At 35.2% G+C, this 25,878-nt stretch overlaps 1 protein-coding gene across 1 annotated transcript in view; it reads right to left on the bottom strand.

Annotated features, from left to right (window-relative positions):
• Window positions 1–25,878, bottom strand: part of LOC134652951 (dual oxidase maturation factor 2) — a 57,871-nt gene that overhangs the window by 8,418 nt on the left and 23,575 nt on the right. The window contains exons 2-3 of the mRNA XM_063508192.1: window positions 1,875–2,051; window positions 822–879 (exon numbers count right to left, since the gene is read on the bottom strand). Of these exons, the coding sequence (XP_063364262.1) occupies window positions 822–879; window positions 1,875–2,039 (223 nt within the window). The 5' untranslated portion in view covers window positions 2,040–2,051. The remainder of the gene's footprint in view (window positions 1–821; window positions 880–1,874; window positions 2,052–25,878) is intronic.

Here is a 25,878-nt window from a genome sequence, read left to right as displayed (position 1 = left end):
CTCTACTGCCTTGCCTGTTATTATTCTTATTCTTAAGACTCTAAAATACAAATTAGATACATATATCTAAACAGGCATACCAATATTGCTTGTTTAAAAATAGTATAAATAAAAACTGAATGCCCATTGTCCATAGGTATCCGTAGTCTCTGACGGTTAATTACTTCAATACCTACTTAACATAGATTAGAAGTATGGGCCCCTTAAAAGCGAGCGTGCAATACTGCCAAGCTATTTACAAGTCTGAAATGCCAGTTCTAGGTATATCCGCCTCGCCTCTCAGCTCGTGATTCAGATTTACAAATCCTTTTACGTTGGGGACTGGTATAGATTACTTCCATCAGGGCCACTAAGGTAGGTATTGCTGGTACTAATCAACAACAATTATAGGTTTTACGTTTGGTGGTGGTGACTTGAAATTGAAAACAATTTGAAAAACATCTAGGAACAGTTACAATTTTAGAACAACTCGGGAATTTTGCATTTATTGGAACCTTATTGGTAGCCTATCCATAACCCGCAAGGGCTTTCTTTATCGTAGTCAGGTAAAAGACTATCTGAAAGTGAATATTAAGTTTCAAGGAGCGAAAACAACACAATTAAGTTAACTTAATTTTTATAAAATGTGTATAGGTTTTACGAAAATAATAATAATTATAAAATTCTTGGTATACCTACTAAGCCTTAATTTGATTGCGGTAACCGTCCGCCTCTGCACGGGCATTATTATATTCTGTAATGGCACACCCAACTAGTTTAGTAAGATAAATCACATTCCTATACTCTCCCACAGAACGATCTAGTTTAAACTTCGGACTCACCTAGTATAACAGTTCCAACGAAGAGACTAAGCGTGACGATGGTGAACGTGGAAAACCTCTGAAACGAAAAAAGTGCTTTCTAAAATTATCTATTCCGAATAAAATCAAATATGTAAGTATTTATTTAAGTAAATGCGTTCAATTGTGAGTCGGACTCGTGCGACAAAGGTTTTGTACCATAATACAATGTTTAATTTTTTATTTTTCTATGAGAGAGGAAATCTCGTCTATATATCTACTAAGAACCGTAAGGTTCTTGAGATTAATCGATATTGCTCGAAAATTTAGAGTAGACAAAATGACCCGGAACTTAAAATCTGCAATAACCAAACCATAACCAAACAGCATTGAATAAACTTTATGATAAATTCCATAATACCTGGCTGAATGTGATAATTATACATATAGTTTCTGTCATGTACAATCATCTAATAGCGCGAGCGACAATTACAAGTCTGTGCATCTAATTAATACATCTGGTACGTCAGTGTCAAAAAATAGTTCTTGAAACGGGTAGAACGTAGTGATTAGTGCTTAATATGCTCTTTGGAAATGGGACGTGCTGTGCTGTGTTAATTTCTGATAGTTTCTAGTAGGTAATGTTTAAAGTGTGTCAGTTCAGCGTGTGTCAGTGAGTGATAAGCGTATAAAGAATGAGAAGCGAAAAATGAGAGTAGAAAACAAGAAGATGACAAATCTATGTAGACCTGGTTTCTTCCAATTACCTGAGTCCGGAATCTTAGGAACAATGAAAGAGTGAGCAATAAAGTGATGGTGAGTCTTTCTGATTTAAATTAAATTAGTCTCATTCTTTTATCTTTTACATATTAATATTATATGGTATATTGTTACTTTGTTTGTAGACTGATTATTAGGAATTCGAAACTTGTGTGTAAACCACTGAATTTAACACAGTAAGTCTTTTGATGTCAGGCGTCAGCCACCATCAAGTACCTATACGCGTTCCACCAGTTATGGTAGGCGTTCGTAAAGCGTTGGCCCACCATTACATTATTAAACCACAACGAAACGGCTCTATGGTTAAAAAGTTACCTCTTTCCTGATGCCGGGAAAAACAGCGAGGAAAGCGATGTAGAGCGTGAGCGCAGCGATGACCAGCGCCAGCGCCGGCACATCAGCCGCCACCGCCGTCCGGTTGTGGTACGCGTACAGGGTCGGCCCGCCTTCCTCGCGGAACGCGTCGAACCACCCCTTCATCGCTCACCCAGCCTGCAAACAATACAATAATACGGTATCAGCGTAATTCGTCCCATTCGTTTTTCGTTCATTTCTTATGTCCGTCTCATTCTGTGTTCGTCACTCATTCTTTATTCGTCTCGATCGCTATATGTCCCTATCGTCTTAAGTACAATTATGTAACCTGTCTCTTTCTTAACAAGTCTTTTTAGTTTTTCGTCACGGTCTTCCTAGGACTCATTCTTTCTTATTCCCTTTCGATTTTTGTCTCATTCACTTATTCGTCTCATTTTTTTTCATGCATTCGTTATTAGTCACATTCGTGATTAGTCTCATTCATTTTCAGTCTAATTCTAAGTTCGTTACATTCGTTTTGCGTCTCGGTCACTATTTGTAACTATCTTTTTCCGTCAATCTTATTTTTTTTTAAATTATATCTTATTGACCGACTGATCGTCATAATTTCATGTAATTTCGTAGTAGTCTGACATTTAAAATAACACTTTGAATTCTGACAGTTCATTTGAATATGAAACCGGCCGGAGGACATATGAATAGCAACTAAGACCTACTAGTACGGGACGATTAGCGAACGTGCCCAAAAAAGAACGGAACGAGTTACCATTAAAGACAAAAAAAGAGTGAGACGAATAACGAAAGTAACTAAAGATAAAGTGCGAATGATACCAAAAAAGAGAGACACAAACAAAGACATAGTCCTAGGAAGACCGTGACGAAAAACGAAAAAGACTTGTTAAGAAAGAGACAGGTTACATAATTGTACTTAAGACGATAGGGACATATAGCGATCGAGACGAATAAAGAATGAGTGACGAACACAGAATGAGACGGACATAAGAAATGAACGAAAAACGAATGGGACGAATTACGCTTATACCAAAAATACTTTGAGCGCGAGTAGTTTATGAAATGATTACAAGATTTAATACCGCGGTGGCCAAAAACCGGCCGCTGGCAAGTACAAACAGTGGAATAAGTCGGCAGATACAAATATGCAAGTTGCTAATGTTTAAAGTGAAACATTAACACCTTCGGTGCGGAAATTTGTGTTGTTAATCGTAATTAAGCATAGGTATATACTTTTCATACACAAATATTACAGATTTTGTTATCACTTGATATATAATATAAACTAACATTTTTACAAAGGTTACCTATTGGTATCTTAACATTCCATATAATCGAAGTTAGGTATTGTATACGTACGAGCGGTAGGGAAAGTTGAAAGCTTATAAAATTGCTATGTTCAGTGTAAAATATTTATAGGAATAAGGACTGAAAAGTGTTTATAAATTATAATAACTGTTTACAAGGTACAAGCGACACGTCAGTGCATTAGACATAAGTGCAGTTACTGGATTGCTTCATTATTTCAATAGGTATTAGTAACCCTGAGGCCTGTCTAGAAGGCCTTATTTACGTAAGTCTGTTGTACAGTGTTGAGCTTTATCTGAGATCTAATGACTTATTTAGTAGAGCAAGAGTAAGCAAGATAATTTTCTACTGTACTTATTATCTGTTATCTTAAATATGTTAATTACTTATATGTCACACATGGACTTGACCTAGATTGCATCTTCGTATTACTTTTGTCTGGTTTACGACCGACCGCAGAATTGTAAAATAGTATTTTTACATCATAACCTCTAACATTAGCCTAGCCTGGACCTAGTACAAGATGTTTGTCATTGACACCGGAAAAGTCAAATAATATTGCATTTTAAATACCTACAAGCGTTTAATCAATTAATGAGTCATCACTTTAAGTATCTGCTGATAAACAGTATTGAATTGCAAGCAATTGAGTTCGATAAGCAGAGTACAAAAAGCTCACTAGTTAAATTTAATTACAAAAAAAATGTATCGTGATTGTGGGGTTTAATAGATCTTAAATTCGCTTTCTCGTCGATTGATATCAAGTGATTAGGTGAGAATGAGGTGAACTCCCCACCCTGCAATGGAATGCAACGTGCAGTTGCAACACTGTCTTGAGGAAACGGATGTGGCTCGTTACCTACGCCTTTAGTGCACGTGAACATTATAATTACAGTATTTTTGTTTAATAACACCATTTGTTTGTATCAACAAGTATTATTTATTTGCGCAATAAAAATAAGAAACAAATCGCTATTAGAAATACTTTTGAAGTAAACAATTAATATACATATAACAAACACTTAAAGTTGTATGTTGAATAGGTAAGACAACTTAAATATTTTATGGTCAAATACATCGTTATCTTATAGTTGGGTATTTACTACACCATTTGTAGTGTCAGGCACAAGTTAAGTACCTACCTAAAATAACACTAGCTCGAAATATAACGCTTAAAACACTACAAGTTGGTATGCGAAATTAAATCTTATGTGAAGTGAAGTTGTCATTTTTATCATTAAAAATTTCATTGCCACAGTACACACAATTTGCAGTAAAAAACATTTTTATGTTAAACTGGTGGCCCGATAAAACGATATACTGACCTTTACATTCAAGTGGCGCGGCACAGTCATTGACACAGATCTATCAAGAACCGTGTCGGAAGTGCATTACCAATCCACTATCAGTTACCGGAAAAATAAACTTATATATATAACCGAGGTTGCATATATCACATTGGTATGAAGAACGAGTATTAAGTGCAACAATTAACCTTCTCAGAGGTAAACTGGTTGCGTTTAAGGGAAGGCCCTTTGCCGTGCGTAGAACGGTAATGCTTAAGAATGTGAGTTCATTTGTAAATTATAGTACGTAACATAGGTAACATAGGTACGAGTATTGCACGAACAATTGTACCTACTTAAGCAGAATTGTGCTCTACAGGTTAGTTAACCTTAAACAGTTTTGAATGTTTGACATTCTACATTAAAATGTGTTTGTATGAATAGATGCGTTCTTGTTTTACATTAGGTGACAAATGTATGTTGCAGTTATGTAGTTACTAATTTTACTAACCGAGCCGAACCTCAGCGTATCTTCCTAATATTCGTTATATTAACATTTTAAATGGAGTTTAAGTGTACCTTACGACGCCTGGCTAAATAATAAAGATATATTGTGACATGTTTTTTAAATGATGTAGTCACCACGCGGGATTGTTATGCCATTTAGGGATCTGGCTAAATTGGAAATTCTATAGAGTAAGTATTTAATAACCAATATATTTAGACCCTACCAATATATTTGGACCCTAAATGGCGCAACAATCGTGGAGCGTGATGGTACCTAGGCATGTATTTAGGTACTATTAAATCGTTTCGCAATTGATGCAAATATTACCTTAGTATTTAGTATGTTATTAGTTTTAATTTGAATACATTTAAGTTTTAAACGAACTAACTTAATCAATCATTTGGTGGACATGTAGGCGTACACAATACATCTAACCTCATAGTTCTCCTGTTGTCTTTTTTAATTAGTCTTCTAGTGGACATCAACTAATTAAACTCTCACGAATATCAATAGAATACTTACAATTATCTGTAATAATGGCGAAGTTCTTACATCGGTACACACAAAACCTATTATTGCTCGATAAGTTTATCAAACAGGGTTGCTGACTTGATGATATCGCGATTGAGATATTTTTTTCTAAGCACAGCAGGCGTGAGTTTTGGACTAAATTTATCGGGAGTACAGTATACAAGGGCTATGTAGAAGCTTATTCTATAGTAAGTACATAGGTATATTTATAGTTTCAATAAGTCTAAGACTTTTTTTATAACTTGTCCATTTGAGTTTTAAAGTAGGTAAGCAACAATGACAGGAGTCAGGATCGTAGCAATTAAAAATCTGTGATGTAAAAAAAAATAAAAATTAAACTGTTTATTGCACACATTAATAATAAGGTTTACAAACAAAACTCTTAATCTATTTTTATTTAGATTTTAATTAAGTATCTCTACTCTCCGCTGGGAAACAAGCTTGATTATAATGATCAGTGATCGTTAATTTTCCACCAATTTTGGTGCAGCATAGTAAAAATAAAGGATTTTCTTAAAAAAAATTCTAGGGAGAGGATTGGTTAAGGTTAATATTACTGTTATTAATCCTAATTATCTATTCCACCTAGAGTAGGGCATACAGATGCTTTTAACCAACAATGCTGCACCAAAATTGCTGGAAAATTAACGATCACTGATAATGATTATATGCAGGTAATTATAATTATTTAGAATTTAATAAGACCCGGTAATAAAAATACATATTTATCATGTTGGCATTTACTTAATTAATACTACGATAGTAACATTGGCATTAAGCATGATATTGTTAAAGATCAAGAGTGATTACAAAAAAAACAACTTTAAATTAACTTCCTGTTTTAAATTTAACCTTTACAATACCCGTGTGATGAGGGGGCGAAAAGCCAGTTAATTAGAAAGGAATAAAAGATATGAATTTCACCGCACGGTGACGGTGACGGTGGATATAGGACCTTTTACCTCAATGTCTCTAAAAAAATAACGGTTTTTAACATTTTGGTCATCGCAAACCTCAGCTATATCACTATATAGCTATTTTATATACTAATATTATACTTAGGTATTTGGTAGGTAAAATAAATAAATTATGTATTCACGTTTTTCTTCCTATTAAGCCATTTTTACCTACTTAGTAAGATTATGTTTTAGGTTTTTATTTTTTATTTTATTCTATTATTCAAATTAGTTATACACCATTATTACAGTATTACTATTAAGGCACTGCGAACTACAAAACAAATAAAAATACAAAGATAGAGAAAACACAGATAATAACATAAGACAATTTGTGGTACAATGTGTGTTACAATACTTACAATTGAAGGTTGTAGTCTGCCATTGAAAATAAATCTAGTTTTCGAGTGATTTTTTCATGACATTTGCTTTTGTAAACAGGTGTAACATTTCAATTCAATATAAGTAGGTAAATACTACAAGTTTGTGTTAGCCCTCTATTAAGTATTATGCCATTGCGAACTAGTACTGAATTACCTTATAGGGTGGGGTGTATCTGTAAATACTTAATTATTATCAATTTGTTTTTTCCAAAGATTCCAGCGCGTCAGCATAGTTTCCTTTTGGATCTTATGTGTATGGAACCATCGAACCGAACCTATCAGTTCGCGCGCTGACGTAATGTGATGTCGAATTGATATGTCACGTAGCACACATACTCGTGGAAATTATAGGTAGGTACTAGGGCTCCCGATATCCGTGCTACCCGCCAACCCGTGCGCCCGTGTTCTTAGCCCCGGCGGTGCTAAGCGTCCGAACTACCCGAACCCGTCGAAGTCCGTTCCCGTGTAGTCCGTTCCCCCGTGTAGTGCGTTCGGATCCGAATCTCGGCTCCGTTCGGCTATTGAATACACAGCGCCGACGGACCGAGTGGACCGACCCACACGGGCCGGTTTGAGTTTTGAGTTGAAAGAAATAAGTACCTAGGTATCATTAATTCATTATAAAATGTTAAAAATTATGTTATATTGCGTACGAATAGGGGTTAGGTACTTAAATATATTTGAATCGATGTCGAGTTATATTTTTTGCATCGGTTATATTTATAATGATTATATTCGAGTAAGGGCGTTATTGAATACAAAACTAGTACCTACAGTATTCTTGTATTGTAAGACCATAATTCGGCACACTACTAGTTTTATAAAAAAAAATTAAACACAACTTGATGGCTTACAACTTAGAAAACTCATCTACAGATTTTTATTGTTATATATAGATTACCTAAGAGAATAATAAAGGTTTTTTTTAATTATGTTACAGCTTTAACGCCTATTATTTATGTACAGTGTTTTTTGTATAAGTTTAATCATATGAGGTTTCCTCTCTAGGTTATCTACTACCAAGTTTAAGAAGGCTCAGTATATTATGTTGCAAATAGCCCGACTACTACTATTATAATCAGGATTAGGCAGACAGATGCAACTGGATATCGTCTTCATAATTATTAATTATTTTTATGGTATTTAGTATTTAGGTACCTAACTACCTGTACTAAATATTGATAGAGATAGGTACTTAAAATAAATAAAACGTCTTTGAAGTCATGTTAAGTGAAAGAACTATTGAGTTATTCGTTATCTACATATTAGGGCAGCAGCCTTTTGTTTTGTAGTAAAGAAGTAAGTAGGATTAACGTCGCACGTGCAGATAAAGAGAATAATGGTTCCCCGTGGCAATTTTTACTAATAATATTGACACTGACATCCCTTTGACACTGGTATTTTACCAGGCATACCTTTTGTTTGGAAAGTTGAAGAATTAGCCGTGCTGTTTTACAAACAAGGTAAGAGTGGTATTTATTCAGTTATTTTAGAGGGGGCAGCTTTTGAACTCACAAGTACTTATTAGAGTCATTAGTCATTAATAAGGTTTCAGTTTGCCACACCGCCGGTCAACGTTTTTAAACTGAATTGCATTTATAGTTTTACCTAGTTGTTGATGTTCTGGTTTTTTTTTTCGTTTTGTTCATTATAAACTGTGAAAAATGAAATATTTATTTCTTTCCACTCATGGAAAAATTTAGAGGAACGCAAAAAAAAGTTTAATTACTAATTTTGAAATTAGGTCCATTAGCGGCATTAAGTCAGCCTGTTGTACCTACTCTACTACTAAAAAGAAGAAGATCTTTTGCTGCATAATGCTCTATTCTCATGTAAAATATATTACCACCAACATACAAATCCACGCGAACGAAGTCGCGGGCAACAGCGGGCAGTATTAAATATTTATCTTTCGTTCTTGAGACTAATTTTCGTTCTTCGCTCTTAAAAAGAACGCGTCCGATCGTCACTGTACGTCGAGAACGGGCCGGACCCGCGTGTAATTAATATCCGTGGATCTGGACACACGGGTAACACGGGTACACGGACTTTAATTACACGGACCCTAATTACCCGTTCCGAACGGGCCACAAATCCGGTTTCGTGTAGCACGAGAACGGGGCCCCGGCAACGGGTGCACGAAATCCGGACGCGACCGCGAGCCCTAGTAGGTACCTTAATGCAATACGTACTCGGTGTCATACTTTCTACTTCTAGTAACACAGTGTCTGTGCACATGGATATAGATTAGGTCGTGCAGTTACTATCTTTGTGATCGATTAATTGCTATCTACTACTGACATAGTGCTCTGAATACCGATGCAATGACTTAATATTTATGTTAATTAAATCCAAGCCATTAAATGTAGCATCTTATGATTCGGTTACAAATAAGGAGTCTTGATCATTTATTTCGCAGCAGGGTTTGATAACTATTTTTAAACTAAACAATGATTTCATAAATTCAAATGTTAATGATGTAAACGGTAAACGGTGGTGTGTACAATAATATAGCTGAAGAGTTCCTTATTGTTATTGATGCAAGGTTCATAATTTAAGGTAGCAATGCTCTAGAATCGGTACCCGGAAGGCGAGGTCGTTGAGCCCTGGAGGCTGGAGGTCGAGACTCGAGCGTTGGCGACCTTGCACACTCGCCTATGGCCATCGCACAAGGGCAAAGGTTTATATTCACCTATGACTATGACAATGACTAGCGTCGGGTACAATGTTTTTACCATTACCACTCTTAAAATGGGTTCATGATAATTTTAGATCAAGATTACCTTTTCATTCAGTGATGTAACTGGTATATTTGCACCAAATTTCGAGAGCATATGTTTGAGCCCAAGGGTTTTTGTTATGGGCATGACTTGCCGGAACGAGGTTTTAGGATTCGGGAGCCGAGGAAACAGGCATGAGATGCGATTTGGTTGCAGGACGCCATAAGAGAGTAAATAAATTAAAGTTTGCTCCGGTTCCTCGGAGTTTGCGAGCGTATTATTGACCGCAGTTGCAGTAAGTTAAAAGTAAGAACCTACTAACGAGACCTTGAAAAAATAATTAAAAACAGTCATTAAAAAAAGCGGCCAAGTGCGAGTCGGACTCGCCCATGAAGGGTTCCGTATTTAGGCGATTTATGACGTATTAAAAAAAAACTACTTACTAGATCTCGTTCAAACCAATTTTCGGTGGAAGTTTACATGGTAATGTACATCATATATTTTTTTTAGTTTTATCATTCTCTTATTTTAGAAGTTACAGGGGGGGGGGGGGACACACACATTTTACCACTTTGGAAGTGTCTCTCGCGCAAACTATTCAGTTTAGAAAAAAATGATATTAGAAACCTCAATATCATTTTTGAAGACCTATCTATAGATACCCCACACGTATGGGTTTGATGAAAAAAAAATTCTGAGTTTCAGTTCGAAGTATGGGGAACCCCAAAAATTTATTGTTTTTTTTCTATTTTTGTGTGAAAATCTTAATGCGGTTCACAGAATACATCTACTTACCAAGTTTCAACAGTATAGTTCTTATAGTTTCGGAGAAAAGTGGCTGTGACATACGGACGGACAGACAGACGGACAGACAGACAGACATGACGAATCTATAAGGGTTCCGTTTTTTGCCATTTGGCTACGGAACCCTAAAAAAAGTTTATTTCCCCTAAATCTAATTTTAACTAATATTCGTATGCCAATTTTTCCGAATATATTTTATAGACAGCAAAATTAATAATACCTACATATACTTTAGAGAGATAAAATAACTCCTTAAATAATTAGTTTATCAACTTAAATCTATGGTACCTACCTATATTTCATATTAACATTATATTTAAATTTTATTGTGATGTGAAAGTTTATGTGTGAATTCGTGATCATACGACATAGCAACCAATTAATTATAGGTTTAAAACGAGTTTAGCAAATTAGATAAAGAGGAGCTGACCGCCATTTTTGTTTTTTTACTATACTTATTTAATAAGTACTCAAATATATCTGAGCAAAAAGATATCCTTGTATTCGTTACGTGTTGATTAAGATCATTGAATGGTTTTTATGACGCCATTTTATGACTAAACGTGATTTATTTACTGGGAAGTGGGAGTGCTATTAAGTAGGTATATAATAAACATATATTTTAGTTTTTGAGTTTATCTAAGTACTTACCTACCTAGTATAGATTTTACACTTCTCTCTGCAGCTTACTGTATATACATATACGTATTTCAAATACATACGGCTTAATCATACAGATTTTAGATTGATCCTTAACAACTGGTAGCTTATTCTTATTTCATAGGTTACAGGCCTTTTCATGGTCATTCATTGTTGAGGTTAATGTACCAGAGGACGTCCGGAGCACCTTGCCTCCGATAGGTATGATGCATGACTCAACGTTACGTACCTATGGTTTACGACTTTACCGATACGATCGGAGCTGGACCGAGAGACCATGATGGATTGAGTAGATAAATCACATGACTAAGACAAAAATCATTATAAAGTTCAATTTGCTGTAAGTGGTCTTGTATCGACATCCGCCTATGGAGTTCGTTAGCCGCGTAAAATTAACACATTTCATTATTAGTCTGTTTTCGCATCAGTCATCTCGCTTAATTAGGCTCATAGTGTGTTCGATGTTGATCTGGAAATTGATAATGTAGGTATGGTTCAAACATAAATTAAGTTATCAAAAAAGTTTTTTTAAGTACCTACCTGTAGAAATTCGATTTCAAACCAGTTTTATCTGGTCGTAAAATCAGTTGAAAATATGAATCTGCAAAGTTTTTTGCGACATTTACACATACATATTAGTGAGTTTTGGTTGTCACCTGACGATATGGTGCTTATTTTAGACAAAGCTACATTATAAAATCAAATGTACGGCATTTGAACTAAAAGTTTATAATGTATTAATTACACCGTCATTTAATTTGATATTTCAATGCAATATGATCTACATAACCAAGTAAACGTTTATTATTAAGTTATCAAAATCAATAGTGTAATAAAATCAACCTGTAACACGACGCTCGTTGAATTAAAAATTATATAATTAAGATCATGATGATTCTTAATCACAAATGCTGAGAACTCTAACAATATGTATGTTTGTATATTTGACGCACACTTTTAGCATGAATGAAGCTTGGACTATGAGGATTAAATATAGGTACCTACTGGCTCTACTTATTTGTGTATTGGGGTTTCAGTCCCGACTATGTAAAATGGAAAGTAAAATTAAAATGAATTTATTAAATTTGTGTCCCGCTCTTATTACCTTTGTGTGTGTGTTACTGTTGTGTGTATTCTGGAACTAAAACCAAGTTTAGCAACGGGATTTGGCTGTGCAAGCATAGAGTTATTTATGTATTGTCAATCTAAAGATCTTAGGTTTCAGCTCCGCGCAAGTCAGAAGCTCTTAATACAACAGAATAAGGGCCCGGCCACATGTGCGCGGTGCGGCACCGCCGCCGCCGCGCGGTGCGGCACCGCAGAAATCTGCGGCGCCGCAAACCGCTCTGCGGCGACGCCCGCCGCAACGCAAAATTTTGCGGTGCCGCGCCGCGGCGCCGCAAAGCGGTGCGCGTCGCCGCGCGCGGTGCCGCGCGCGGTGCCGCAGCGCGGTGCGCGGCGCCGCGCGCGGTGCCGCAAAGCGGTGAGTTTCGCCGCGCGCGGTGCCGCCAAGCGGCGTGCGGCGCCGCGTGTGATGCCACGCTGCATAGTAAAGAATAAAATTCGACTACCAGTTGTTTAATCAGACATGGATCCCTTCACACGTGTTCTGCTCTTGCTGTTGTTATAGCGATAGCGGTTCGCCAAAAAACGCTGTAAATGGTGTTAAAGGTATCAAAATCGGTACGATTGATCTTTAGGACATTTGAAACAATTTGACCCGAAGCACCAACAAATAAAAAAACGAGAGGAGTTATGACGTCATCTTTTTTTGTATGAAATTAAAAAAAAATTGTTTAGAAACCTATCGTGTGTAGTATTAAACGAAAGGGCTTTCTAAGACGGTTCCAAAAATATATCACATCATTACATTTGAGTATTTTTTTTTTAATTATAATAAAAATATTTTTTAAAACATACCAAGTTTGGGTTTCTCCAGATACAATACCGTTAAAATTTTTTTTGTTAAATATACCTCAAATTATACCTAATATCCCCATATCTAATTCTAATAAAGCAATTTTGAAAATATTTACATTTAGTATATTTGTTTTAATTTTTTCTACTCCCGTACCTTTATTTGTCATTTAAAAGGTCATCTCATACACACACCTTTAAACCCCTATGTTATAGTTGTCAAGACAAGTCTTTAGTCTATTCCCCAAAAAAGTATTTGTGCATACACGCAGTATCTTTTTGGTACTTTTACGATACTTCGTGTAATCACCACTTAAAAAATATTGTATTAAATACATTGTTGCCAACCTAATTTTAATTGATTGATGAGTACTAAGTGCATTGCTGCTAATTTACAAAATATTCATTAGGTTCTATAGTAGAAACAATAAAATTCCTTCAGAAGTCAGAAACGCGCATGTGACACCCGTAATATAGCAAGATCCATAGACTACGAACACCGCTTAGCGTTGCTTGTTAGTCTCCATAGGCTACTGTGGCCAAAATCGAGAAAAAAAAAACTATCCAAAATTGTAATTTAACTAAGAGCAAGTACCAGGGCCTCACGAGTTACTAGAAGGTGTCGCTGACCATCCGGCCGTGGGGCGCGGGGCGCGGTGGCCGGGTCGCGTATCTTAGCTGTATACTTTTGGTTTGTTTACCTACATATATGTCCTATATGATTCCACTTGTTTAAAGTATTATTTTTGTTGAATGAAAAATATTTGTTAAATTTACAATTTTTAATATTTAAAGGTGAGATTTTTCAGTTAATTCTTACATAAATAATTTTTACTACGAATTATAGATTCCGAGATATAAGCGACTTTCTGGAAAACCGTTATACTTATATTAATTTTATGCTTTCTATTTAAATATTTAATTGAGAAATTCATAGATCACACTTTGTAAAATTGAAAAATTAAAAAAAAGTACTTCATGTAATTATTTTCAAAATTGCTTTCTTAGTGTTAGATACCTAATATCCTCGTAGGATATTAGGTATAATTTGAGGTATATTTTACAAAAAAATATTGAACGGTATTGTATCTGGAGAAGCCCAAACTTGGTATGTTTTGAAAATTATTTTTATTATAATTAAAAAAAAGCGGCCAAGTGCGAGCCGGACTCGCCCATGAAGGGTTCCGTATTTAGGCGATTTATGACGTATTAAAAAAAACTACTTGCTAGATCTCGTTCAAACCAATTTTCGGTTGAAGTTTACATGGTAATGTACATCATATATTTTTTTTAGTTTTATCATTCTCTTATTTTAGAAGTTAGGGGGGGGGGGACACACATTTTACCACTTTGGAAGTGTCTCTAGCGCAAACTATTCAGTTTAGAAAAAAATGATATTAGAAACCTCAATATCATTTTTGAAGACCTATCCATAGATACCCCACACGTATGGGTTTGATGAATAAAAAAATTTTTGAGTTTCAGTTCGAAGTATGGGGAACCCCAAAAATTTATTGTGTTTTTTCTATTTTTGTGTGAAAATCTTAATGCGGTTCACAGAATACATCTACTTACCAAGTTTCAACAGTATAGTTCTTATAGTTTCGGAGAAAAGTGGCTGTGACATACGGACGGACAGACAGACGGACAGACAGACAGACAGACAGACAGACATGACGAATCTATAAGGGTTCCGTTTTTTGCCATTTGGCTACGGAACCCTAAAAACCGGCCAAGTGCGAGTCGGACTCGCGTTCCAAGGGTTCCGCGCATTACACAATTTTTAACAATATGTTTTGTTTAATGAAAAGTCAGTAAAATGTCTTTAAAAAACCCGTAGGGGCCGGATCAAAAACTAAGTACTTAAGTCCGACTCACGCTTGACTGCATATTTCTAATAGGTTTTCCTGTCATTTATAGGTAAAGAACTATTTAGTGTATTTTTTCAATATTGTAGACCCAGTACCTAGTTTCAGAGATAAGGGGGGGAAAGGGTCATTTTTTGCCTATTTTCTTGAATAACTGCTAAACTATTTATCTTAAAATTATCATTCCAAAGTTTAATTAATAATTAAATTAATAAACTTTATTTTGAAACACTTTTAGGTACAGAAATTTACAAACTTTTCTCAAAATGAGCTCTTTCATTTGATATGTAACACGATATCTTAGTTTGAAAAACTTTATTTTTTAATTTGCTCTTTTACCTCCCAAAAGTGGCCTACATATTTAAAATTCATTTGTTTACGTTACATATATGTCCGTCTTTGGGTCACAAACTTACATAGGTATGTGTGCCAAATTTTAACTTCATTAAAAGTGAGTAAAATGTCTTTAAAAACCCCGTAGGGGTCGGATCAAAATCTAAGTACTTAAGTCCGACTCACGCTCGACTGCACATTTCTAATAGGTTTTCCTGTCATCTATAGGTAAAGAACTATTCAGTGTAATTTTTTCAAAATTTTAGTCCAGTACTTTCAGAGATAAAGGGGAGGAATGGTAATTTTTTGCCTATTTTCTTGAATAACTGCCAAACTATTTATCTTAAAATTATAAAAAAAATATATTTGAGATTCTCAAAATGAGCTCTTTCATTTGATACACACACGATATATTTTGAATAACTTTATTTTTTTATTTGCTCTTTTACCCCCAAAAAGTGGCCTCCATATTTAAAATTCATTTGTGTACGTTACATGTTCGTCTTTGGATCACAAACTTACATATGTGTGCCAAATTTCAACTTATTGAAAAGTGAGTAAAATGTCTTTAAAAAACCCGTAGGGGTCGGATCAAAAACTAGTACTTAAGTCCGACTCACGCTTGACTGCACATTTCTAATAGGTTTTCCTGTCATCTATAGGTTAAGAACTATTTAGTGTATTTTTTTAAATATTTTAGACCCAGTACCTAGTTTCAGAGATAAGGGGGGGAAAGGGTCATTTTGTGCCTATTTTCTTGAATAACTGCTAAACTATTTATCTTAAAATGATCATTCCAAAGTTTAATTAATAATTAAATTAATAAACTTTATTTTGAAACACTTTTAGGTACAGAAATTTACAAACTTTTCTCAAAATGAGCTCTTTCATTTGATATGTAACACGATATCTTAGTTTGAAAAACTTTATTTTTTAATTTGCTCTTTTACCTCCCAAAAGTGGCCTACATATTTAAAATTCATTTGTTTACGTTACATATATGTCCGTCTTTGGGTCACAAACTTACATAGGTATGTGTGCCAAATTATAACTTCATTAAAAGTGAGTAAAATGTCTTTAAAAACCCCGTAGGGGTCGGATCAAAATCTAAGTACTTAAGTCCGGCTCACGCTCGACTGCACATTTCTAATAGGTTTTCCTGTCATCTATAGGTAAAGAACTATTTAGTGTAATTTTTTCAAAATTTTAGTCCAGTACTTTCAGAGATAAAGGGGAGGAATGGTATTTTTTGCCTATTTTCTTGAATAACTGCTAAACTATTTATCTTAAAATTATAAAAAAAATATATTTGAGATTCTCAAAATGAGCTCTTTCATTTGATACACACACGATATATTTTGAATAACTTTATTTTTTTATTTGCTCTTTTACCCCCCAAAAGTGGCCTCCATATTTAAAATTCATTTGTGTACGTTACATGTCCGTCTTTGGATCACAAACTTACATATGTGTGCCAAATTTCAACTTATTGAAAAGTGAGTAAAATGTCTTTAAAAAACCCGTAGGGGTCGGATCAAAAACTAGTACTTAAGTCCGACTCACGCTTGACTGCACATTTCTAATAGGTTTTCCTGTCATCTATAGGTTAAGAACTATTTAGTGTATTTTTTTCATTATTTTAGACCTAGTAGTTTCAGAGATAAAGGGGGGGAATGGTAATTTTTTGCCTATTTTCTTGAATAACTGCTAAACTATTTATCTTAAAATAATAAAAAAATATATTTGAGATTCTCAAAATGAGCTCTTTCATTTGATATGTAACACGATATAGTTTGAAAAACTTTATTTTTAAATTTCTCTTTTACCCCCCAAAAGTGGCCTTCATATTTAAAATTCATTTATTTACGTTACATCTTCGTCTTTAGGTCACAAACTTACATATGTGTGCCAAATTTCAACTTTATTGGTCCAGTAGTTTCGGAGAAAATAGGCTGTGACAGACGGACGGACGGACAGACAGACGCACGAGTGATCCTATAAGGGTTCCGTTTTTTCCTTTTGAGGTACGGAACCCTAAAAAAAATGACTAAAATATAATGATATGATATTTTTGGAATCGGCTCAGAAAGCCCTTTCGTTTAATACCACACACGATAGGTTTCAAAACAGTTTTTTTTAAATTCCATACAAATCAGAAATCAGAAATCTGCGGCGCCGCAAACCGCTCTGCGGCGACGCCCGCCGCAACGCAAAATTTTGGCACACATATATAAGTTTGTGACCTAAAGACGAAGATGTAACGTAAATAAATGAATTTTAAATATGAAGGCCACTTTTGGGGGGTAAAAGAGAAATTTAAAAATAAAGTTTTTCAAACTATATCGTGTTACATATCAAATGAAAGAGCTCATTTTGAGAATCTCAAATATATTTTTTTATTATTTTAAGATAAATAGTTTAGCAGTTATTCAAGAAAATAGGCAAAAAATGACCCTTTCCCCCCCTTATCTCTGAAACTAGGTACTGGGTCTAAAATATTGAAAAAAATACACTAAATAGTTCTTAACCTATAGATGACAGGAAAACCTATTAGAAATGTGCAGTCAAGCGTGAGTCTGACTTAAGTACTAGTTTTTGATCCAACCCCTACGGGTTTTTTAAAGACATTTTACTCACTTTTCAATAAGTTGAAATTTGGCACACATATGTAAGTTTGTGATCCAAAGACGGACATGTAACGTACACAAATGAATTTTAAATATGGAGGCCACTTTTTGGGGGTAAAAGAGCAAATAAAAAAATAAAGTTATTCAAAATATATCGTGTGTGTATCAGATGAAAGAGCTCATTTTGAGAATCTCAAATATATTTTTTTTATAATTTTAAGATAAATAGTTTAGCAGTTATTCAAGAAAATAGGCAAAAAATTACCATTCCTCCCCTTTATCTCTGAAAGTACTGGACTAAAATTTTGAAAAAATTACACTTAATAGTTCTTTACCTATAGATGACAGAAAAACCTATTAGAAATGTGCAGTCGAGCGTGAGTCGGACTTAAGTACTTAGATTTTGATCCGACCCCTACGGGGTTTTTAAAGACATTTTACTCACTTTTAATGAAGTTAAAATTTGGCACACATACCTATGTAAGTTTGTGACCCAAAGACGGACATATATGTAACGTAAACAAATGAATTTTAAATATGTAGGCCACTTTTGGGATGTAAAAGAGCAAATTAAAAAATAAAGTTTTTCAAACTAAGATATCGTGTTACATATCAAATGAAAGAGCTCATTTTGAGAAAAGTTTGTAAATTTCTGTACCTAAAAGTGTTTCAAAATAAAGTTTATTAATTTAATTATTAATTAAACTTTGGAATGATAATTTTAAGATAAATAGTTTAGCAGGTATTCAAGAAAATAGGCAAAAAATGACCCTTTCCCCCCCTTATCTCTGAAACTAGGTACTGGGTCTACAATATTGAAAAAATACACTAAATAGTTCTTTACCTATAAATGACAGGAAAACCTATTAGAAATATGCAGTCAAGCGTGAGTCGGACTTAAGTACTTAGTTTTTGATCCGGCCCCTACGGGTTTTTTAAAGACATTTTACTGACTTTTCATTAAACAAAACATATTGTTAAAAATTGTGTAATGCGCGGAACCCTTGGAACGCGAGTCCGACTCGCACTTGGCCGGTTTTTAGGGTTCCGTAGCCAAATGGCAAAAAACGGAACCCTTATAGATTCGTCATGTCTGTCTGTCTGTCTGTCTGTCTGTCCGTCTGTCTGTCCGTCCGTATGTCACAGCCACTTTTCTCCGAAACTATAAGAACTATACTGTTGAAACTTGGTAAGTAGATGTATTCTGTGAACCGCATTAAGATTTTCACACAAAAATAGAAAAAACACAATAAATTTTTGGGGTTCCCCATACTTCGAACTGAAACTCAAAAATTTTTTTTTTCATCAAACCCATACGTGTGGGGTATCTATGGATAGGTCTTCAAAAATGATATTGAGATTTCTAATATCATTTTTTTCTAAACTGAATAGTTTGCGCGAGAGACACTTCCAAAGTGGTAAAATGTGTGTCCCCCCCCCCCCTAACTTCTAAAATAAGAGAATGATAAAACTAAAAAAAATATATGATGTACATTACCATGTAAACTTCAACCGAAAATTGGTTTGAACGAGATCTAGCAAGTAGTTTTTTTTAATACGTCATAAATCGCCTAAATACGGAACCCTTCATGGGCGAGTCCGGCTCGCAGTTGGCCGCTTTTTTTTAATTATAATAAAAATAATTTTCAAAACATACCAAGTTTGGGCTTCTCCAGATACAATACCGTTCAATATTTTTTTGTAAAATATACCTCAAATTATACCTAATATCCTACGAGGATATTAGGTATCTAACACTAAGAAAGCAATTTTGAAAATAATTACATGAAGTACTTTTTTTTAATTTTTCAATTTTACAAAGTGTGATCTATGAATTTCTCAATTAAATATTTAAATAGAAAGCATAAAATTAATATAAGTATAACGGTTTTCCAGAAAGTCGCTTATATCTCGGAATCTATAATTCGTAGCAAAAATTATTTATGTAAGAATTAACTGAAAAATCTCACCTTTAAATATTAAAAATTGTAAATTTAACAAATATTTTTCATTCAACAAAAATAATACTTTAAACAAGTGGAATCATATAGGACATATATGTAGGTAAACAAACCAAAAGTATACAGCTAAGATACGCGACCCGGCCACCGCGCCCCGCGCCCCACGGCCGGATGGTCAGCGACACCTTCTAGTAACTCGTGAGGCCCTGGTACTTGCTCTTAGTTAAATTACAATTTTGGATAGTTTTTTTTTTCTCGATTTTGGCCACAGTAGCCTATGGAGACTAACAAGCAACGCTAAGCGGTGTTCGTAGTCTATGGATCTTGCTATATTACGGGTGTCACATGCGCGTTTCTGACTTCTGAAGGAATTTTATTGTTTCTACTATGCACTTAGTACTCATCAATCAATTAAAATTAGGTTGGCAACAATGTATTTAATACAATATTTTTTAAGTGGTGATTACACGAAGTATCGTAAAAGTACCAAAAAGATACTGCGTGTATGCACAAATACTTTTTTGGGGAATAGACTAAAGACTTGTCTTGACAACTATAACATAGGGGTTTAAAGGTGTGTGTATGAGATGACCTTTTAAATGACAAATAAAGGTACGGGAGTAGAAAAAATTAAAACAAATATACTAAATGTAAATATTTTCAAAATTGCTTTATTAGAATTAGATATGAGGATATTAGGTATAATTTGAGGTATATTTAACAAAAAAATTTTTAACGGTATTGTATCTGGAGAAACCCAAACTTGGTATGTTTTAAAAAATATTTTTATTATAATTAAAAAAAAAAATTACTCAAATGTAATGATGTGATATATTTTTGGAATCGTCTTAGAAAGCCCTTTCGTTTAATACTACACACGATAGGTTTCTAAACAATTTTTTTTTAATTTCATACAAAAAAAGATGACGTCATAACTCCTCTCATTTTTTTATTTGTTGGTGCTTCGGGTCAAATTGTTTCAAATGTCCTAAAGATCAATCGTACCGATTTTGATACCTTTAACACCATTTACAGCGTTTTTTGGCGAACCGCTATCGCTATAACAACAGCAAGAGCAGAACACGTGTGAAGGGATCCATGTCTGATTAAACAACTGGTAGTCGAATTTTATTCTTTACTATGCAGCGTGGCATCGCACGCGGCGCCGCACGCCGCTTGGCGGCACCGCGCGCGGCGAAACTCACCGCTTTGCGGCACCGCGCGCGGCGCCGCGCACCGCGCTGCGGCACCGCGCGCGGCACCGCGCGCGGCGACGCGCACCGCTTTGCGGCGCCGCGGCGCGGCACCGCAAAATTTAGCGTTGCGGCGGGCGTCGCCGCAGAGCGGTTTGCGGCGCCGCAGATTTCTGCGGTGCCGCGCCGCGCGGCGGCGGCGGCGCCGCACCGCGCACATGTGGCCGGGCCCTAAGGTTAATTGTTTATAAATATTCGATAGAAGTAGTGCAATCATATTAAATCGGATCGACTTGCAACCTGCAGTGGCCGACATACGCGCGAACTTGACACCTCTGTCCATGTCCATACTCTGATTGTATACCTACTTAGCCTCTATCTTTATGGTACACTCGTAGATAAAAGCGCTATTTAGTGCAATAAATTCAGCGCAATCGCAGATCGCAATTTTTATTTTACAAAACTTTAACACCATTTATTTTAACATTGTATTGAAGCAGCTTAAAATATCTGTGTGGTTGCATCGGTAATTGTTTTGTATAGGCATACAAACTTCAAAATCATTTGTGGTGTTTTAAGAGCTATGTTTCTGTTTTCCTATTATCTCCATCTTTTGTCTAATTAGATTTGGTTTTGGATGTTTTTTAGAATTTATTCAAAAAGTAGTTGCCTACTTATTTTTGAAACGTATGTACCTACTATTTATGATCAATCCTTGATGTTTTCTTTAATGGTTCTGGCGATCGTGACTATCAATCATCACGCAGACCCTAATGACGACCTACGGTTGAATGCCGATCCCTAATTCAGGGTCAACAAACACGTAATAATATAGGATCTACTGCATAAGGTTTCGCGTCCATTATGAATATCAAACAGTAGGCCGTAGGCAGCATGTAGGTAACTCACTAGGTATATATTGTCCGCATCCGTTTTCCTTAGATAGGTACCAGCTTGAATTAAGCGATGCTATTAGTTTTGTTAAGTGTATCATATTTTTGTTCTTTGTAATTTAGACTAAATTATTTGGTAATCAATTCCTAAGTACGGACTTAGTGGCACAGTGGTAAAGTTTAATAGCTATTTGAAAATATTATTATTGGGTAATCTTCACTAATGTGTTAGTTTTATAAAGTCACTATTCGTAATCACGACTTACGCGTGTGAGTTTTGGATTTTACCACACCCGTAAAAACGCAACGATATTGCTATTTTAGACACGATGGTTCAGTTTATGTAAACAAGAAGTTAGAAAATATTTTGCAGCTTTGGTTCGCAACTTGCGAATAGCAAGACACCGACAATGCGATGTCTTAGGCTTACCGGTTAGTTAGGTAGATAAAATATAATGTCATAAACTGTTTCAAATGTAATATCATTTACTTGACCATTTTCAATAAATCATTCTGGCAGGCAAAAATGGATCTTCAGTTAGTTCAGTTATCATTTCTCACTTAGCTGGCGCCGGGCGCGTGCCTTCAACTGTGCTTTTGTAACATGTTCGCATTGAATGCTCCGGTAAAAACAACCTTCTCAAATGACAGCCGGTATAAAAACAACAGGCAGCCAGAATTCGAGCCAAGGTCCTGTAATGAGATATATGAGTTAGATAGCTGCATTAGTAGAATTAAGAGAATACCGTTTTTATAGATTATATCTATGCACTGCAGTAGGTAATTATTCCTCCCTCATTAGCTCATTACTAAGGTAAAATGCGGCGTGGGCTGTGCGTGGGCTAACGTTGCTAACAATCTTTTATTTATATTCAGGCAGTTACGTTTCGACGCAGTTTAACTATTTTATTTTATGTTTGGTTCTACTGTATGGAATAATTCACGCTTTATTATGTCAAGTTCCTTGTTTAAAGATGTTGTGTTCGTACATGTACAAACGCTTCTAAATACCTAGTTACTCAAACATTTCAAGGGGTAGAGCAGCGTCTTTCAAAATATGTATGATTATTTTGAGGGAACATAAGTCTTATCTATAACAATACATTACGAAATTATATGAATTTATCGTGAGAACGTCTTTACATAATTCAAGGTGGTCATTGATACGAGAGATATCAGTGTGACTAATTCTTTATTGTCTGTTAGTTAATTGCATGGTGTAGAGGAGATTCATCAAATTAACACACAAGACACAACGAGTCGGTCAGAATTGGCATATTTATAGCTATTTAAAGTAGAGTGGATTTAAAAAATTATGTATAATACCTTCTTGAGCTGATAGGTATTGGATAAATTGATGTGTCATGTTAATAATAATTCAGCATATATGTATACGTCGTCGTCGTCGTATATCTTAATTTAAATTAAATATGAAATTATTTTCAAACGAATGTGCTAAATATGTTTGTTTTTTTCACCAGATTTAATTATTGAGGCTTTTACTCCGATAAACGATGAAAAGAGTAGGTGGACCCATAAATTCCAACATATCAAACGAGGAAGCCATGAGGATACCAGCACCAGCCTACCGACCGCTTTTAGCCGAAGCGCGTTTTGTCATTTTACACCCACGCCGAACAAACCGCAACCACCAAAGGCGGATCTAATTAGTACATTGTTATTCCCTGTGTAAACATCAAGAGTTACTCGACTTCCTTTTATATTTCCTTAGGTTCTGGTTGTTTGTGTAGATGCTATGCCGTGACGCACGCGCGAGGTCGCTTAAAGGCCACGGCTTGTTCACGACAAGCGCAACCACTCTCCTGTATTCACTTACTCGTAAATTACTGGTTAAGTAGCATTCTTTTGCTTAAATTGATATGTTACGTGACAAGGATCAATGTTATCGTGCGTGTGTATCATCCGACTCTTGACGTTGTGATTTGCATGATAATTGTGAGTTATAACATTTTTGAAGTGAAAACTTCTTTAGCGGCGCTGGGCACTTTTTGAGGTGGGGAAAAAATGATAAACTCGAGCAGCGTAAGGCGATCACGTGACCGTAAGGGGCGTAAGGCGATCACGTGACCGTAAGCCCCGTAATGTGGCCACTCATAATTTAAATGGCATTTAAGTCAATAAAGAAAAACTCAATGTTATTTGACATTTATGTTGCGGACTCCATTTCAAGACTCTTCTATGTTCAAATAATTTGACGTTGTCATGGCAGTATGTAAATAAACATGTCAATGAAAAAGTGTGATCTTATTTGAGAATGATAATAATATTAATAATATATAATAAATAAATAGAATACCTCCGCTAAACGTATGTATCGTGTTACCGGGCATCGGTAACATAGTGAGGTGAGTTTTCACTTCTATCGGCACTCCAGGAGTGCAACCGTTGTTGCTTGTTTTTTGAGACGAAGTAGCAGGCTAAAACACGACTACACATCTGGTCTCTAGGAAGGTTTCTAAGTGTCGGCGTAGGAATCAGTTAATTAATAAGGGAGGTAAGGAGCATTGAGTGAAATCACTAATCGTTTATGAAGACATGTTTAATTCAAATGCAGTGTTGCGGGTCATATAAATTCCGATCTTAACGATTATGCTGTATTAGATAATCAAAACCATTATGTAGTGTAAAATCCCGGTAGTTGAAAGACCATTATATTCACTAAGGGAAAAACGTATATTTATCACGTCTTGTGCCTTTATTCAAAACATTTACCGAACGCATCGCCTCTGAAAACCAGTTTATGTGTGATCACTAATTACGCATAGTTGGTACGGATCTTGAAGTTTTATTCGTGATGAACTCACCATAGGAGTAGCTTGATTTGTGAATAGTTAAGCTCATTGCGTACCATCAGCTAACGACTGGCAGTGATCGCGAACAATAGTAAACCGTGTTGCTACCAGACATACAATCAGAGTGATATATTCGCGTCATCTGTCAACGAAGCATCCGCCTAACCGCCTGTCAGAAACGCAACCAACTAATGTACGTATAATGGTTAACTGACTTATAATTCGATCATGGTATGATTTTATTTAAAATTATTTAATATAGGTAGTCCTTAAATCACGATTGTATGCAATATAATATAGTTTTAAGTAATTTGGCAGTCTTATGCAAACGGTCGTGCAGGTTAAGTGAAACGGCTGAGATGGAGTAAACCGAAGGGATACCTAGCAATGGTACAATAGGAAGAGTTGACGCAACGCTACACAATGGTTGGGAATGGGTATTATCGAGCCGAGCGAAGAAGCATCGAGCGGTGGCTGAGAAGTGAGAAAACTCAATAGGAACTTTTAAAAATCGTGAATAGATGTTTATAAGAGAAAGTACCTACATATGTCATATTCAGATATCTAACGAAATGAGGTTAAAGAGATTGTATCTATGTGGTAGAATCACAATAACTAATATACTTACTATGTAGTTATGTTACTATAATAATGACATCTCTTAATAACGGTTTGAGATATTTTATATGTAAGTAGGTATGTAATTGTTTTTTTCTTTATTCGTTCGATATAATTTAGCATTAGTGGTTAGTTGCAATATTTTATTGCATGAAAAATGTCATAGTTCTGCGTCTTTTGTGAACTCGATTACTGTGGGACAAAAAGGAAAATTTGAATTTGTATGTAATCACAAAATTAATATTTTTTTTAAATAGGAAGTATCTACGTCCATGTTCAACTTTACTGTTAAATGTAAATAATATACGACTCGAGTCTTTGTAGCCGGATAAGTTATTTGATAAATTGATTGTATGAGGTAATAGTAAACAGATAAATATCAGCCGTTAGAGATACCAAATGTTTATTATGTGTTGTATGACACGACAGATTACTGTGCAGTGGAATTTATATAACTGTTATAATATATTGTTTTAGACAAAAGCCTTGCACGGTTATTGGGTTGCGGCTGTCGTGTGGAATGGCTAACAATCGTAATTATCTGGCGGCTGCTTCTACCACAGAAAATATTAAAGAGGTTAGAACGGCTATCGTGCGCAGTTAGTATCGGAAC

The sequence above is a fragment of the Cydia amplana genome, chromosome 12 (assembly GCF_948474715.1).
Source record: "Cydia amplana chromosome 12, ilCydAmpl1.1, whole genome shotgun sequence".
Taxonomy (NCBI): Eukaryota; Metazoa; Arthropoda; class Insecta; order Lepidoptera; family Tortricidae; genus Cydia; species Cydia amplana.
The sequence above is the reverse complement of the archived record's forward strand: the minus strand, read 5'-3'. Positions and strand labels throughout refer to the sequence as shown.